This window comes from Macrotis lagotis, chromosome 1, assembly GCF_037893015.1.
Source record: "Macrotis lagotis isolate mMagLag1 chromosome 1, bilby.v1.9.chrom.fasta, whole genome shotgun sequence".
In the NCBI taxonomy this organism is placed as follows: domain Eukaryota; kingdom Metazoa; phylum Chordata; class Mammalia; order Peramelemorphia; family Peramelidae; genus Macrotis; species Macrotis lagotis.
In genome coordinates this window covers 208,080,689-208,098,378 of record NC_133658.1, presented here as the reverse complement: position 1 = coordinate 208,098,378, position 17,690 = coordinate 208,080,689, and the positions used below count along the sequence as shown (strand labels likewise).

Genomic DNA, 17,690 nt, shown 5'->3' with positions numbered 1-17,690 from the left:
ATCCCTCATCTGAAGGCCAAAGAGGAAAATCCCTTTCTCAGGGCCTCTCAAATATATTAAGAAATGCTAAAGGGTCTACTGAACTTGTCTTTTTTGAAGTGCCATATTTTACAAAAACATTGGACCTAGAGTATTCAAGAGGCCCCAAGCTAACATAATGAGTCTTTTGCACCCAAGTTGGATTCCCTGTGTCCTTGGGAGTCAAGATAGGTACTAGTCAGTCTGTACTAAGCTGGGAAACTGCTTGTAGATAAGCAGACCATTCTAGATTCAAGGGCCAGAATGCAGCTTTTGCCATTGCCTTGTTTCTTCCCTTCAGGAGATATTTTGTCCCTTTCCCATTTTTATTGAACCTTTGCTTCTCCCATCTCATATCCCTTTGGGGTGGAGATTTTGTTTTCTTACTCCTCTCTTTATCCACCTGTAAAAATTATGCAAACTTCTACATGGATTGGGAACTCTTTGGGTTCCACATGCATGTTCATCTCTCCTGAAATAAACCTAGTTTTCTTGTTGTTTCATGAAGTTGTGATTGCCTATTGATACATACTAAGTAAAGCCAGAATTCAAATCCTTTTCACCTCTGCCCAGAGATAACCTGTCTTTGGGAGTAAGTAGATAATAGTCATTCTAATTTTACTTTGTAATGTAGAATGCAAACTTCTAGTGACATTGACATTGTATCTCTCTAGCACCTAGCACAATAACTCATAAGTAGGATAATGCATGGTTTGTTTTAAACATATATAAGCTAAACTGAATTCAACCAACAGATTCTTCAGAAGTGAGTTCTAAAGAAGCTTTGTTCTGCATGAAGCAGAAGGCAATGGAAAGGGTGTGATAGGATTGAGTAAATCTCAGAATATTGACAATTATAACCTACCTACAATGAATAGCATAAGGAAAGGCATATCTAATAAACAGTAGTCAGAACAAGTGGTAGGATGATCATATATTGATAGAGAGTGGTAACATAAATATCTCAAGTGTGGTTCTGAAAGGTCAACACAATATAGAAAAGACCTTGACAGTATGGAAACTTCAGTTAAGGATACAACTGGAGCCAGATGCAACCAGCCTCATGAGAACCAATTATCAAATTTTCCCTGTAAGCATTTTATCAGCACATCCCAGCTTCAGCTTATTGAACAAATGCTTTACAGAGGCTGTAAAATCTGGGTAAAATCTGTACAAGAAATCACCCAAGGGGGCGACTAGGTGGCGCAATGGATAGAGCACCAGCCTTGAAGTCAGGAGTACCTGAGTTCAAATCTGACCCCAAACACTTAATAATTACCTAGTTGTGTGGCCTTGGGCAAGCCACTTAATCCCATTGCCTTGCAAAAACTTTAAAAAAAAAAAAGTGTGAATGGGTTGTTTTCTGTTCCAAGAAAGTAAAATGGAAATCAAAGGTATCCTAGTTTGATTGAATTAGTTCATAGTTCATAAGCAGTAGTTCAATACTCACCTGAGTAGTTCTCAGTCACCTGAGATGTCATACTCAAAGTTTATAAGACATTCAAGTTTTAGAAATATTTTCTTCAGTTGAATGGATGATTCCTCCAATAAAAATTAAGTATCTCCATGACAGAGACTGTTTAATTTTTTTGTCTTAATATTGTATTGTCGAGAACAGGGAGTTTAGGCTCATAATGATGTGATAGAATGAATGAATGATAACTGTGAGCATATTGCCTCCATTTTACAGAAGAGTAAACTAAGGTTCAGAGAGTACCTTACCCAGGGTTACTGAGCTGGGGTTTTTGTCTTCTGTGACCAAGGTGTGGAGTTCTCAAAGGTTTTACTGCTTCAAATATAATCTCTGTTATAACTATTTTCTTTGACAAGCTGCTTGAAGGGAAAGGCCTATCTACCCTTCTAGGCAACTAGGTGCAGCAATAGATAGATCCAGGAAATTTAGTGAGAAAAGCCAGTTTAAATCTTGCCTCACTTACTAGCTGTAGTGGACAAATCATTTAAGCTCTCTCACTGACATGTAAAACGAGTATAATAAACTTCTACCTCATAGGATTTTTGTGAACAAAGGAGTTCACATGCAAAGTGCTTTGCAAGTCTTAACACACTCTGTAAGTACTAGGTATTGTCATTGTCATCATCATCATCTTCTTCTCTAAACAGAAGTGCCAGAAGAGTGTGATACCAACAATTAGTTTCAGAGATTCATAGGCTTAGAGTTAGAAGGGACCAGAGAGTTCATCTATCCCAATTCCTCATTTTAAAGATGAGGAAACTGAGATCCAAATGTCAGACTGGTAGTAGATGATAAGTCCAAGATTAGAACCCACACCCTCTGGTTACAAATCCATTATCTTCTAGCTGGCTTTGTTTATTCAAACATAAACTCCACTTAAGTTCCATGAAGATCTGTGTCAACCAAATGGCAAAGTTGGAACTTGAACTCAAATCCTTTGTCTCCAGACTATACTTAATGTTTGTTGAATGAAAAATATACATATATATATATATATATATATAAAATATATACTTATGGAATGAAAGTATTCTATAATTACAATTTTCCTATAGATGAAAAAGAGGCAACTAGGTGACCTGGAGTAAAGGAAGAGCTGAGTTCAAATCTTACCTCAGACACTTACTATCTGTGTGAATCTGGAAAGTCACTTAACCTCCATCCATTGGAGAAGGAAACAACCACTCCAGTATCATTGCCAAGAAAATTTCATTGAGAATATTGTCATGGTGTGGGGTCATGAAGAGTTGGACACAACTGAATTCAACACCTAAACAACAACTACAACAAATGAAATAGAAAGCTCCCTTACAAAGACTCACATTACATTTCCATGCATGAAAACTTCATTTCAAAATAGCCAATGTTCATACAATCCAGAATACATGAATCTCTTGGAGGTGGGGGGAATGTTTTATTATTTTACTGGGAATCATCTCGATCTCAAAGAGATAAAGCACAAATGCTTCTAAAAGTTCAGGTGTTCAAAATGTTGAGAAAGCATGTTACCGTGATGCTTAACATTTATCTACTGTCCCAATTTCAAGTGATTTTGAAGGTAGAACTCATTGTTCTCAAAGGCACAATCACAGGGAATCGTCTGGAGGACATCACTCCTTCACTGGGCCGTAGGAGGCAGATGGAACTGGGGAAGCCCCTCAGACGAAGTCGGCTCAATCCCCCATCTGGAGTAATGGTAATTTTCACATGGGTGATGACATTCTGCAGCTGGAGAACAGCACTACCAAAATAGTGTTTCTTATGGGACGACAACTGAGGAAGAGAATCAAGGACGACAGAAATCTTGATGAGAACATAACTGCTAGTTTAGAAAAATTATTTTTTCTTTCATATTAATAACCAATTTATGTAGGGGTAGGAATAGGGGAATCCCCACTTTCTATCTTTTCATTAAAAGCCCAGTTTTTCAAAGACATTTCTGACCTTGCCCAAAAACTTACCCCACCTAGACCATCTTATCTAAGTGGAATTCTTATTCCACCATGGTTTGCTGATCATGGTTTGTATAGGATGAATAGCTTATATAAATTTAATAGCTTACCTAAGGTGAAACTAGTCTGACTTGAGATGAGTCTCTCTTTATCCATGACTGATATGATCAGAGTCATGTACCCAGACAATTATTAGACTAGACCCATCTCTCATTGTAATATTCATTCATTAATTGTCAACCAATCAGAGTTGATTTCTACCTGTTTGGCATACCCACTCTTATATACATGTTGATCAACTTCCATGATTCAACTCATTTACAAGAGAAAGCCAAATAACTATTTTATTAATTATCTACTATACTCATAAACTATGTCTTAAAAAAAAAAAAGCTTTCTGGGGTGGCTATGTGGTGCAGTGGATAGAGCACCAGCCCTGGAGGAGTGCCTAAGTTCAAATCCAGCCTCACTTAATAATTACCTAGCTGTGTGACCTTGGGAAAGTCACTTAACCCCATTGCCTTGTTAAAAAAAAAAACTTTCCATGTGCCACAGTTTCAAGGATCAGAAACTAGTAATGGTGATGTTCATTGGCTGGGGCTTGAGGTGTGTAATGTTCTTTCAGTACATTGTGAACCTCGCAATATCCCCTTGGAGGTAGATAAGGAAACCAAGATGCAAAGATTTACCCATGATCACTGGCTATCTAGTGTTAGGGGAAGGATTCAAATCCAGCTCTCAACTGATCCAAGTTCAGCATCTAAAACTGTTAGCTCCTTGAGGCTAGAAATTATCTTTTGCCTCTTTTTATATCCCCCCAACTCTTAGTACATAATAGGTGCTTAATAAATATTTGTTGACAAACCAATGTTTATATCATGGTCACAGTATCTAGAGCTAGAAGAGTCCTTAAGAGATCACTTGATGAAGACAACAATTTTTTTTAAATCTACCATGTGCCAGATCATCTCATTTTATAGAAAAGGAGCCTGAGGCTCAGAGAGGCAACTTAACTTCTCCATAGTCTCAGAACTATTATATAACTTACATAGAGAAAAGAGAGTCAGATCAATATGTTTAAAAAACAACTAGGAGAAATGGCATTTATCCTCAAAGGAACTCAAGATCTGTTTGGGGAGGAGCGGCTAGGTGGTACAGAGGACAGAGCACTGGCCCTGGAATTCAGGAGGATCTAAGTTCAAATGTAGCCTCAGATACTTACTATGTGACCCTGGGCAAGTCATTGAATTGCATTTGAGATATACATATACATATACATATACATATACATATACATATACATATACATATACATATACATATACATATACATATACATACACATATGTGCATATATGCGTACATACACATATATATAAATATGTATGTATAGGGTATATTTGTGTTATGTTTGTGTTTATATACAAAATAAATATAAATAAATTTAATGTAAATAAATCAAGAGTAATGAGCAATTAGAAAATAAGCTATATACATCTGGAAGTTAAGGGACATGTAAATGCAAAGCTGTTCAGCCAACACTGAGCACTTCCTTCTCTGGAGAAGCTAAAGAAGTGTGTCCTTCAAATAGTAGTAGAGGGAAATAGTGGTATAATACATTTACTCTATAAGGCAGATATTGTTAGTTCTATCTAATATTGTTCAGTAAGAGGAGATAGCTTGGAGTCATATAAAAAGTACTTCATTGGGTTTCAAAAGGTCTATATTTAATCTTGGTTTTGTCACTCAGTGATTTGAGCCAAATTTTTATCCTCTCTGAACTTCAGTCTCACCATCATCATCATCAAAATTATATGATGCTCTTTATTCATTTCTCAGCCCTGTTGTTATTATTATCCCCTGCTATTATCACCCCCAATTTACAGATGGAATAACAGACACAGAAAGATCAAATGACTTGTCCATAGTCACACAGCTAATGACTGATGCAGGATTTGAACTCTGATCTTTCTGATTCCTAACCCACTGTGTCATCTGGCTACCTAAGTAAAATGCAAAATAAGGCAGCTGGGGACTAAAATGTTATTAAAGGTCACTTCCAGATCTGATATCCCATAATAATATTAAGAATAACTAACTTTTCCATTATGTTCCAAGATTTACAAATTAATTTTCATGAACCAGACCTCTGAATGTGCTTATTAGAATCCTTAATTTACAGGTGACGACACTTGCTCAAGGTCATACACTCAATGGCAAAACAGAGTTTTGACTTGAGCCTCCTGAATCTAGGACCCAATGGGAATATTCCTTCCCCTAATCCATGATTATTAGCACTGAGAGATACTGATGAATGCTACTCTAGCAAGGAAGACAGATACTATTGACTTTATTAGCCTTAACCACCTTCAAAAAAATTTTATATATTATATAAATGTAGATATATATATATATATGTAGATTAGAGAGAGAGAGAGAGATAATGGACTTAATAGAAAAGAAAATGATTCCATTTGGCTTCTACGATTCTAGGCTCTCTTTGAGATCCCTCTTTTTCTTGAGTAGGGCTATGTGCTAATATAGGCATTGTAAAGAGAAAGGAAGACCTTTATTCATAACAAAGTTCAAATCTTAGGATCATAAATTTAAAGTTACTTAGAATATAGTGAAGGGAAAAGAAGGGAAATGAAGAGGAGGGGAGAGGAAGGGAGGGGAGGGGAAGAAAGAGGGAGAAAAAATATTAAGAACTAAGCATTTGACAAATATTAATTCACTGGATCACAAGTAGCTGCTATTCATTCTATTCATTCTACAGCTAAGGAACTGAAGCAAACAGACATTATTTGATTTATCCAAGATTACATAGCTAGTAAATATCTGAAGCCATATTTGAACTCAGGTCTTTCTAACTCCAGATCCAGCACTCTACCCATTGCATTATCTAGATGCCTCAGGGATCTAAGAGATCACAAATCCATTGAAGATGAAACTACGAATTGTTTGAACATACTATTCTAAATAGAAGTCATTACTAAGAAATGCAAAAATATGGAAATCTAAAATCTACTAGGTGCTCATCTATCATATAAATTTGCAAATGGATAGATATTGTTATTCAAAGTTGATCAGGGAAACTGGCTTGGGAAACTGGCTTCTCTTTTATGCTTTTTTTCCATTCTCTCTTTTAGAGGAAACTGCTAGATGGCACAGTGGGTAGATCATCAGACCTGAAATCAGGAAGACCTAAGCTCAAATCTGGATTTAAACACTTACTAGTTGTATGCCCTTGGGCAATCACTTAACCTCATTTTCCTATACTGTAAATTGAGGAGAATAATAACCTCTAATTGTCAGGGATTTTGTCAGGATCAAACAAGATATTTGTAAATTGTTTACATAGTGCCTGGTACATGGTAGTTGCTTAATAACTACCTGTTCCATTCCTTCTTTATTCTGTGTATATTTATAACCAAGTTTGTTGTCTCCCACTAAAATTTAAGTTCCTTAAAATTAGGGAATTTTTCCTTCTTGTATCTAATTCCTCCCTAATATAGTACCTATGTCCTTAATAAGAGCTTGTTGATTGATGTTCAACTTCACTTCACAGAAGAGATTGTGTCAAGTCATAACTTCTCCCAAAACAGGCATTTTGGCCAATTACTCACCTAATGCTAACCTAAACATTTTGGGAGCAAACAGTATCTAGGCTAGTCACTCAACTCACCTTTGTGACAGGAAGCAGCAGTTTCCATTTGACATTTGGTAAATGCCACTTTTGCAAAATACCTTCTTCTTCCTCTGGAGTCGTTAAAACACAACCCTCAAGTTTGCAGGTGTCTGGATAATTACCTAATAGAAGAGAAAGGAGACATGGGCAGTAACCTACTTAGTCATTAGTACAGGGCTCTTGCTGATGTCAGGCACAAAACTTTTTGCTGAAAGCTAAGATAGGGATAATCTATCTTTCCAAAGTCTAAATTTGAACTAGGGAATGAGAGACAGAGACAGAGACAGACAGAAACAGACAGAGACAGACAAAGGCAAGAGAGACAGAGAGAGACACAGAAAGTCAGAGAGAGAGACAGAGACAGAGAGATAGAGAAACAGAGACAGAGATACAGAGAACAGAGAGAGACTGTGACAGAAACAAAAAGAGATAGAGACAGAGAGAGAGAGAGAGAGAGAGAGAGAGAGAGAGAGAGAGAAACAGATAATTGTCAAAGTGGGTCATTCAGTATATGACCAGGCTGCCATTGTCTCAAAGAATAAATGAGGATATGTTTTTCTAGGCATGAGGGATAGCCTGACATATGTTAATTGTCAGGCACATTAAGTTTAAATGAATAATATTCTAGCCTGGAAGGTGGAATGTCTTTGATAAACTTCCCAGTCTACAAATTTAATCACTTGCATGCTGCTATTTGGCACATCTGGAATTATCATGAAACTAGGATAATATTTTCATGGCGGCATCATATTTTCTAATGTAACAATAAAATAAGATATATAGGGCTGTGATAACAAATATTCTGCATAAACAAAGTACACTGTAGTCAAGGGTTTCAGTGTTCTACCATGGTCTATATTTGTCCAGAATTATCTCTCCATTATTAGGGTTTCAGTGAGAACTTGTGTGTGTAGGAGAAGAGGACCTAAGAAAGGAGATCCCAATATTTTTGTGGGAAGCACTACCTTTTAATTAATCTCTAAGACCTTGGAGGAAAGGAAAAGTAAGGATAGAAAGAGGGTTGTGATGACTGTGTGGTCCTAGAGGTGTTGAGGGAAGAAAGGTGTCAGGGGGTATATAAGTGAAAATTAAGGAACTTGCAGAAAGACAGTATATTTTTAGGCAATTGGTGGTTTAGTGGGACTGGAGCTAAGGAGAGGGACTTGGATTGAATATATGTGTATATGTGCTTGTATGTGCAAACATACATATATATACATGTATATGAGTCATTCGCATAGATATTTTAATAAAGAAGCAGATAAAAGTCACCAAATATGGAAACCAAAATTTTCTATGAAATTTCAAATTGATTGTTTCAGAGACATCTCAAACTCAGTATGACCATATCAGAACTCATTATCTTTCCACAAAACAACAAGCAAACAAGCAAAACCCTCCTCTCTGCTAAATTTATCTATTTTGTCTGGGGCACTACCATTCTTCTAGTCATCCAATGACATCCTCAATTCCTCACCCTTACTCATCTCACACAACCAAACCATTGCTGTATCTTGTCATTTCCCCATCTCTTCTCCTGTAAATATACCTTTCTGTCCACTCACATAGCTACCACTCCATTTCAAGTCCTCAATTCCTCTTATGTGGATGATTCTACTAGCCTCCGAATTAAAGGTTCCATCCTCAAGTCTCTCTCCCTATACCAACCCACCCTCTAATTAGCTACCAAAAAAGTTTTTCCTTAATTCATGTCAGTCACTCCCCTGCTCAATAAACTCCTTACAGTTTTGAGGATGTATAGTGGGAGCTCACAGAAACATAGATTAGAGTTTAAAGGAACTTTAGAGGTTATCCAGTGCAATCCTCGCATTTTTACAGATGAGGAAACATAGACCCAGAAAGGTTATTTGACTTGCCCAAGGTCACATAATTAGTAAGTAGCAAAGCTGGGATTTGATCTCAGGCTTCTGCCTCCAGATGCAGCAATTTTCCATTGTACCATAACAAGGATTCATGGTACTTCCAGTCTAGGCTTATTGTTGCTCAGAAAAAAAAAATGATCAGGATGGTAAAAGGACTGAAGAAATTGCCATATGAGAACCTTTTTGAAGAAACAGAGAGAAGACTCAGGAAGGACTTGAGAACTGTCTTTAAGTATTTTCAGGATTGTCAAGTGGTAAATATATTAGACTTGTTCTGCTTATTCCTAGGGGTATAACTAATGGGCAAAATAGAAGGTGCAGAGAAGGAGATTTTAACTTAAAAAAACTTTCTAACAATTAGAGCTAATCCAAAAAATGAAATGAGCTGCCTTGAGGAGTTATAGGTTTTCACCTCAACAGGAGTCAAGCAGAGACTGGTCACTTATTTTTTTCAGTACTGATAAGTCTATATTGATTTCTGTGGTCCTCCCAACCCTAAGACTCTGATTTTCTTTTGCAATAGGTCCATCTCAATCAGAGATGGTGGTCTTCCCCTTCTTCACAGAGCCCTTTAGAAGTCAAAGAATCAGAGGATTTGGGACCATGAAGGTCACACAGACTGATTCTTTCATTTTATAAAAGGGGAAACTAAGATCCAGAGAGAGGTGACTTACACAAGTTTCACAATTAAAAAGTAACACAATTAGGATATAATTCCAAGTCCATAGGAGGCAGTAAGAAATCATATGATTGAGATCTGAAAGGATCCTTAGAAATCATCCAATCCAATTCCCCCTCTTTATAGATGAGAAAACTGAGACTCAAAGATATTAAATAACTTCCCAAGGTCACCTATTCAATAAATAGTATATCCAAGAATAAAATCCAAATCTCTGAATTCAATGCTCTTTATATTACTGCCTATCTGAGTCATGAAAATCCAGCTTCTCATAATGCAAGGTCCTGGTAAACTCTCAGAGAAACTTAAAAGAAAAGTAATGGGAAGATCCACCACTCCTGAATATGCCTCCAGTCCCTCTAGCCTCAGGAAGTCATAATAATATGGACATAATAATAATAAATATTGCTGGGTTTGAGAACCTGGGAAACTAGAAAAATAGTGATACTGACAGAAAAAGAAAAGTTTAGAAGGGATGGAGAAAAGTTGGGCAGAAAAAATAAAGGGAAGATGGGTCAAAAGATGAGTCATGTTTCAGACTTATTGAATTTGAAATGTCTATCGGACCTTCAGTATGAAATGGTGGAGGAACTTCCCTGTCTGCTAACAAAATACCTGCTTTTCCCCAAATCCCACTGGCACATGAGATTCCTTGATCAGGGAGATAAATCTTTTTATTCTACAACTGGTGATAACACATAAAAGGTAGAAATGCTAATATAAGGCCCTTTGTGAATTCCCACTTTTATAGGGAAAGGGTCCTAGGTGTTAGAGGGGGTTGCCCCAGAGAAAGGATGTTTGTTAACAACATGGTGCTGGAGGAGGAAGGGAGGATGTTGGGAGCCAGGGTCTCTAAGCTGTTTGACACAGTCGCGGCAAGACTCAGGGCAGTCACACTGCCTGATGGAACAACATTTCCTTCTTCAATATATATAGGGATTCCATGTATACCCATATTTATAGGTCTATTATTGATTGCAAAACTTACTCATCCTAATAGTGGAATGACTATAAAGGAAGGATTTCAGAGAAATTCCTTGAATAAAACAGATTGTGAACTCTGTCCAAATTTAGCAGGACTGCCTCTCCCTGAGACATACAAAAGGCTTCAGCATTATGAAATCTTTGGAAGACACAGCACTGGGAGTTCCAGGGAGATGTCAGAATATATATAGGGAAACCAGATACAAGATGGGTCAGATAGAATTCCAGGGAAATTAGCAGTTTTGCCCCCCCTTATCATACTCAGGAATATATGATAAAGATGGTGAGAGAATAGTTAGTATAGGTAACCAATATGTGAACTCTAACAGCCTTAGTTTATTTGGCAAAGAATAAAAAGTCATAGAAACTGTAGCATCTACCAACAAGGGCTGAAAGGAAAATTAGTTATTGAAGGAGTCAACGGACAGGTAGACAAGCATAGCTACCCTCACTATAGGTTGTCAAGGGAGCATATCAAAAACATTACATATGCGGTACAAAAACATAGAAGCATTCCATTAAACAAATTATATCAAAGATTATTCTAAGGAAAGTTCTGTTTAATCAATAACTTTACTATGCAGCAACAAACTAGGCAACAGGTAGGTTGAGGTCATCACAGTCTGAGCAGGGACAAGAAAATTAATTACATGATTGATAATCACACTTGTAACCACTACATGATCAAACTTGTAACCATATGAACTATGTGATTAATGATGAAAATTGTATACTTTTGTAACCAAGGAAATGATTTTAGTTTGCTTGTTTTGTATAATTCTAAGACTATAAAAATAAATCTAAGCAGCTGACAGTCAGTCAACCTGCTCCTGCCTTTACCCACTTGTTGACTCAACTCATTTTGCCTACTCTATCCCTCCTATCAAGTTCCAAGGACCCCACGGAGGCTGGACCCCCACAGGAGGAGAATCAAACTATTTCTTTTCCAACAGTAATGGTGAGCAAGAAGCATTGCACAAATTATACAAAGGATTTTTTTACCCCACTTTACATAGAATTCCGTAAGTACTAGGAACACTCAATGATTAAAATCCTGGTGCAGAAACTCCTTCCACCAAAGCATATCAATATCTTCTCTGAAATGTATAATCTTAGGGAATCACTGAGACACTGAAAGGTTAAGTGATTTTCCCACTCCCTGGGCCACACAGTCGAAATCTCAGAGTTAGATCCTGAACTCTACTATAGATACATGTATTAGTGATACTAGAAATAATATTAATAACTTTCAGGACATAAAGGAATTCATTTTGAGATGTCAACCTCCATGTCTTAATTGCAAGAAATGCCACCAACTTCCTTGCAATTTTTTGTGCTTTGCCTAAAGTATGCAAGTGGCTTATCCTGAATTTCTGCCCAACTAATCATTAATAATGCTTATGCGCAGTGGCAGGTGAAAGATGAAATGACTGAGGAAACAAAGATCTGAGTTTCCAAGCACTCCAATTTTTTAAACAATGCTTTTCAATTGCCTAAGAAATTGGGACCTTGTCCCATCCTCACCTTAGGGCTGGACCTCACAGGGCAAGACAGATTTTTGTACATTAAAAATAATTAAATAAGACCAATTAAGCAAAAGGAAACGATACAGCATGAGTAATCTGGGTAATTCTATTAAATTCTATTAAAAATTCTATTAAATTCTATTAAAAGATTAGAGACTTTCCAAGTTGGGAGGTGGAGAGCAAACAGGTTTAAATCCCTAAATACCTCTGCCCAAGTGTCTGTAAACAATCAAAGGAACATGAAAAAAATAACTGATTGGTCAGTATGGAGACAGTTTTCCAATAAGACATATTAGGTTGCTTGAGATGTACAACTGTGAAAAAACTCCTTTCATCATTCTTTGTATCTAACTGGATAAACTAGGTCCTTGGTTAAGTATCTCTAAGCAATAAGTAGAGGTGGTCCAGCTTCCCAGCCATTCAGAGCCAGGTTTAAACAATGCAAGTTTTCTCTTGATTTCCATAACTGAATAAAACTTTCTCACAAAACAGACATTGGACTAGACCCATAACTGGAGAAAAGGGAACTTAGCTAGCTCCAGAATTAAGTTATAAGATGGAGTCAGTCTGGTTCACTCGTTTCCCACAACTAAACATTCAGTGTATATGTTAATGGAATTTCATTTACCTTTAAAATAATGTGTGTCTATCTCTACTTGAGTGACTATACCAGGATGTGCCAGTCTGAAAATCGCCCATTCACTACCAGGTACCAGAAGAATTCCGTCTTTATCAGCCTATGATTTGAAAAAAAAGAATAGACATACTTGAAACCTCCTTTAAAAACTAACCATAAAAATAAGCAGGAAAAAATTAAGATTGAATTTCAAATTTTAAGTATTTTCCCATGTTCTCTTAATTTCAAATCCTGGAAATCTCCAAGTATCAAAGATTATTCCCATTTCAATGATTTTCTATATTTTAATATATTTGTAATTTCATCAATATAGATATGCTTCCAACAATGTAGGTAGAAATCCCTCCATATTTTTCCCTATCATTCAGTATCCTTATTCATATATTTTCATAATGGGACTTGTCCAATTATTCAAAAGTTTCGTTTTAAAACCAAGATACACCTGAAAAATTTTGCTTTGAATTTGATTGAAAATTAATTGGAAGGAATATATTTCTTTGATAAACACCCCCTAGCCCTCCAAATTCCCAATATTTGGTCATAACTGAGCCATGAGATCATTCACTAAGTATCAATCCTCCAGCTGATTTACTTCCATATACAGGAAACCGATATTCTATACCATAGACCTACGGAATAATTAAAATAAAGCCTAGTGGTAAAGTGCAAGGAAGAGTAGGTATCAGACCAAACAAAATGGAAATTTTTGTCTTTGCATTATATAGAGAACAGTTGTTTTACTTTGTTTTTCTACGTTTTTTTGGAATTTCCATGGCAGTCCTCTTCTGGATCCTCACTATGGTATGGTGGTGATATCAGAGCTTTACTAACTAAGTACAATCCAAGCAGAAGTCTTCAGGTAGAAGTCAAAGGGATATAGTCCAATACCTGAAGACCAGCCTAACCAAACTTACCCATATAGAATGAGCTACAAAGGAATATATGGGGTGTTTGGGGCTTCATTTTCAATCACAATTTATAGGTAAAAGAGGCATTGGAATCTTTATCAGTGGAAAAAATATTTTTCAGTCACAAAAAAATGAAATTACAGATACTAGAAAGCAGCAAAGAATATTTTCTATTCAATGACCTATATTTCAGTGTTTCTGAAACTTCAATATGGGTACTGCCTCCAAAAATAAAAATGACCACTCCTCCACATTTTCTCATATAGTTAGTTGGAATGTGCCCAAATCTTTAAAGGTCTTCCTCTATTCAATGATTTCTAAGATAAAAAAGAGCAGTTGAGTGAATTCTAGCTACTACTATCACCCCCCCTTTCAGTTGTAAATTCTCATACTGTTTATCATTTTCCCCCAGGCTGTCAAGATAGTGATTTCAAAGGCATAAGGAATTTCGAGTAAGAAAACTTCCTCCACAATGCAAATTAACCAAAACAGCAACAACAACAAAAAGACTCTAGAAGGGCTTATACTGAGTTTGAAAATAACTTGCCAGCAGTCCCAGACTTGATATGTATCAGAAAGGACGTGAGCCCAAGTATTAACTAAAAGCCCTACTCTCTATAACACACACTCAGGCATGTGATTTATATTTCTGAAATATTAAGCAACATTAATTTGAAAAGACTTCTCCCAAAATCTGTCAAGTAAATTTTTATTTTACTTAAAAGTTGATTTCAGAAGCAATAAGCATAGATTAAGAAAGTAAGCTCCTGAGGGCAAAAATTCTTTTTTGTTTTTCTAACACCAGATTTCAGCACAGTGCTTGGAACATAGTAAACATTTGATAAATGTTTGGTGATTGAATATCCCCAGAACGTAGTAATATCAAGTTCAGTTGTGTCCGATTCTTCATAACCTCATATGGGGTTTTCTTGACATGTACCTTAAGTGGTTTGCCATTCCCTTCTATAGCTTATTTTACAAATGAGAAAATTGAGGTAAACAGGGATAAGTGACTTGTCCAAAGTCACATAGCTAGTAAGTATCTGAGGCCAGTTTTGAACTCATGAAGACAAGTCTTCCTGTCTCCAGGCCCAGCATGCTTTCCAAGGTACCATCACCAACAGTAAGGCCAGCACAGCTGAATTCAGAGTTCTTCCAAGTACTATTCAAAATCCCTAATTTCTACAAACAGCAATCTCAAAATTTCTATAAGTAGCATTTATAGCAGCTTTGGACAGAATTAAGAACTTTTTTAACTTTTTTTAGAAAAATTTAGAAATTTTTCAGTTTCTGTACATTACTCCTCTTCACACAGACTACATTCCAACCAAACTGGTCTACTTGCTATTCCCCGAATCTTAGCATCCAATTTCCCAACTTCTACTTTGCATAGACTGGCCCCTAACTTCTGGACTTTGTTCCCTCATTACTGATACCTCTCCAGAGTCTAATTTTCCCTTCAGGCCTTAGTTCAGGTGCCACCCACCTCTTACAGGAAACTTTTCCTGATCTAACTGTTAGTGTTTTCTTCCTCCTCAAAATATACTGTATTTGTTTTTTATAAATATCTATATAACTGTATAACTGTTGTTTGCTCTCCCAGAACCTTCCAAATAAAGCCCTGAAGAGTAGAGAAGATTGTCTTTGTTTATCCCCCTAGGACCTAGTCTAAGGTCTCATATTATAGGTGATTAAGATATTTGTTGAACTGAATCATATTTACAAACCATAATCACATTTCATCTCCTTACTTCTATTATTGGTGGCCTGTCCAATCTTCTTGCAGTCTCCCAGCCATCAGCCATGGATTTTGCCTTTCCAATACCTTATTGAAAAATAATATGCAGCAGCATGTTATATAATTTTCTTTCAAAAAGTAACAAGGCATTCATAAGGGGTAATTCAATTACAAGCTCTAACTACCTAAGCATTCCAGCATATATTATTTGAATTAAAGTTAATGAACCCATAAATTCAGGCATAACCACAGGACTAATAAATGTTATTTTAGCTTTTAGTTCTCAATGACCTAATCCAAAAATTAGGAAAGAGTGTTAATACTACTATTGATCTGCTTCTTATGATAAAATCCCCCTGGTTGGTCCCTTAGGTCAGTAACCATCTACCTTCTCAGACTTCATATGGGACTTTGAACCTCTCTAAAGTACTTATCATATAATATTGTAGACGGTAATTACAGGTATTGGTGTTATAACCCCTGCTGGGTTCCATGACCTCAGAGACCTTGTCTCACCTACCAAAGTCTGGGCTTTTGCTGATTAGAATACTTTTGGAATATCCCATTTAACTTTAGGCCCACAGCAGCTGCCAGAGTAGAACAAATACATATGATTTCCCTGAGCCCTCTAACTAATAGAATGGGAGTTACTTGAAGGAAGGTATTGCCTCCATTATGTTTTTGTGTTCCTAGTACTTGGCAAGGTATGCGGCACATAGTAGGCATTTAGAAGAACTTATCGTTCAATGATTGAATGACTATGGGAATTGTTGACTCAGGCAGGCAGCTAGATAGAAGAAAAAAGAAACAATTCCAGGTGATACTCAAAATCCTGAAACCCATAGATGTACAATTAGACAAACTCACTCCCCCATTATTACCTAGTTGAGAAATGAAACTTTTCCTTCCTCCTTTCCACACACCCCTCTCCCAAAACATGATGCCCTATTTGGGCTCTACACACACACACACACACACACACACACAAACACATTCTTTTTTTTGTTTTTAGTTTTTTTGCAAGGCAATGGGGTTAAGTGGCTTGCCCAAGGCCACACAGCTAGGTAATTATTATGTGTCTGAGGGCAGATTTGAACTCAGGTACTCCTGACTCCAGAGCCAGTGCTCCATCCACTGCGCCACCTAGCCGCCCCACACACACATTCTTTATGGAAAAAAAACTTGGGTGAGAACTGAGAATAGACTAAATTTATTGCAATCTATTACTGTCCTGATCATAGCCCTGTGAACTTTTAAAATAAATGCTGAGAACTTAGCATCAATAAGATTACTTAGAAGAATTAGAAATGTTTATTTTGGAGAAGAGATTTAATGGAGAGGAACCAAAACCTATCTTCAAATGTTTAAAAGGTTCTTTGCCTATACTACTGCAAAAACCTAACCAATCTATTTACCTCCCATTTGACTCTTTCTAATATATCATGATCAAAAATGTAAGAGGGAGGCAGAATCATCCTGTTCTGCCTATCATTCAAAGAATGGATCTATAGTAAGAGGGTGAATATTTTGGCAAACCTCAGCAATCACTTTCTACCAGATCTGTACAATAATATAACAGACTATTTTGGAGCTAGATATTGGGACTGATAGTCATGAAAAGTCTTAACCCGGAGCTAGATGACCACCTTTCAGTAAGCTAATATAGGAGTATATCAGAAGAGACCTTGAAGGTTTCTTCCAATCCAAAGATTCTATGAGACTATTAAAAGGGGGGTGGGCAGTTGCCCCAGGTTCCTGAGCTATTGACATTCTTATTAAATGATCATGCAAAAGGGGACTGAAGAATTATTTTCAATTTTCATATAATAACTGTGAGGGAATTCTCACTTCCCCATAACTAGGGAAGGTTAACTGGTACTCTGTCCTAGATTGAAATTCGTAGTATTGATTCCTTAAACATCCAAAAATTCACTCACCTCATTGAATGTCTTAAAAGAAATTTGAGGGCATGATTCTTCATAATCTTTACCTTAATGTCAAACAAATAGAAAAAGGATTTCTGGTTCTAGCAGTGGGCTGCCCTATTTTGACATCTGATCTATATTAATTTCCTGATTTTAGGGGAAAAAATTGAGTCCCCCAAAAGAAAAGGAACTTGCTCAATGTTAATAGAAGTAGGAAGGAGCATAAGTAAGATGAGAAACCAGCTTCTAGAACTTGCCACTATTATTTTTTCTGGATT

The 17,690-nt window shown here is 36.6% G+C and overlaps 1 protein-coding gene across 9 annotated transcripts in view; it reads right to left on the bottom strand.

The window, feature by feature from the left end:
- Nucleotides 1-2,820: 2,820 nt before the first annotated feature.
- The window catches only part of ALLC (allantoicase), a 64,051-nt gene continuing 49,181 nt past the window's right edge, over nucleotides 2,821-17,690 (bottom strand). For all 9 annotated transcript variants that reach the window (XM_074209590.1, XM_074209591.1, XM_074209593.1 and 6 more), the window contains 4 exons: nucleotides 15,501-15,574; nucleotides 12,833-12,941; nucleotides 7,130-7,254; nucleotides 2,821-3,265 (listed from right to left, as the gene is read on the bottom strand). In XM_074209590.1, the coding sequence (XP_074065691.1) occupies nucleotides 3,035-3,265; nucleotides 7,130-7,254; nucleotides 12,833-12,941; nucleotides 15,501-15,574 (539 nt within the window). In that variant the 3' untranslated portion in view covers nucleotides 2,821-3,034. The remainder of the gene's footprint in view (nucleotides 3,266-7,129; nucleotides 7,255-12,832; nucleotides 12,942-15,500; nucleotides 15,575-17,690) is intronic.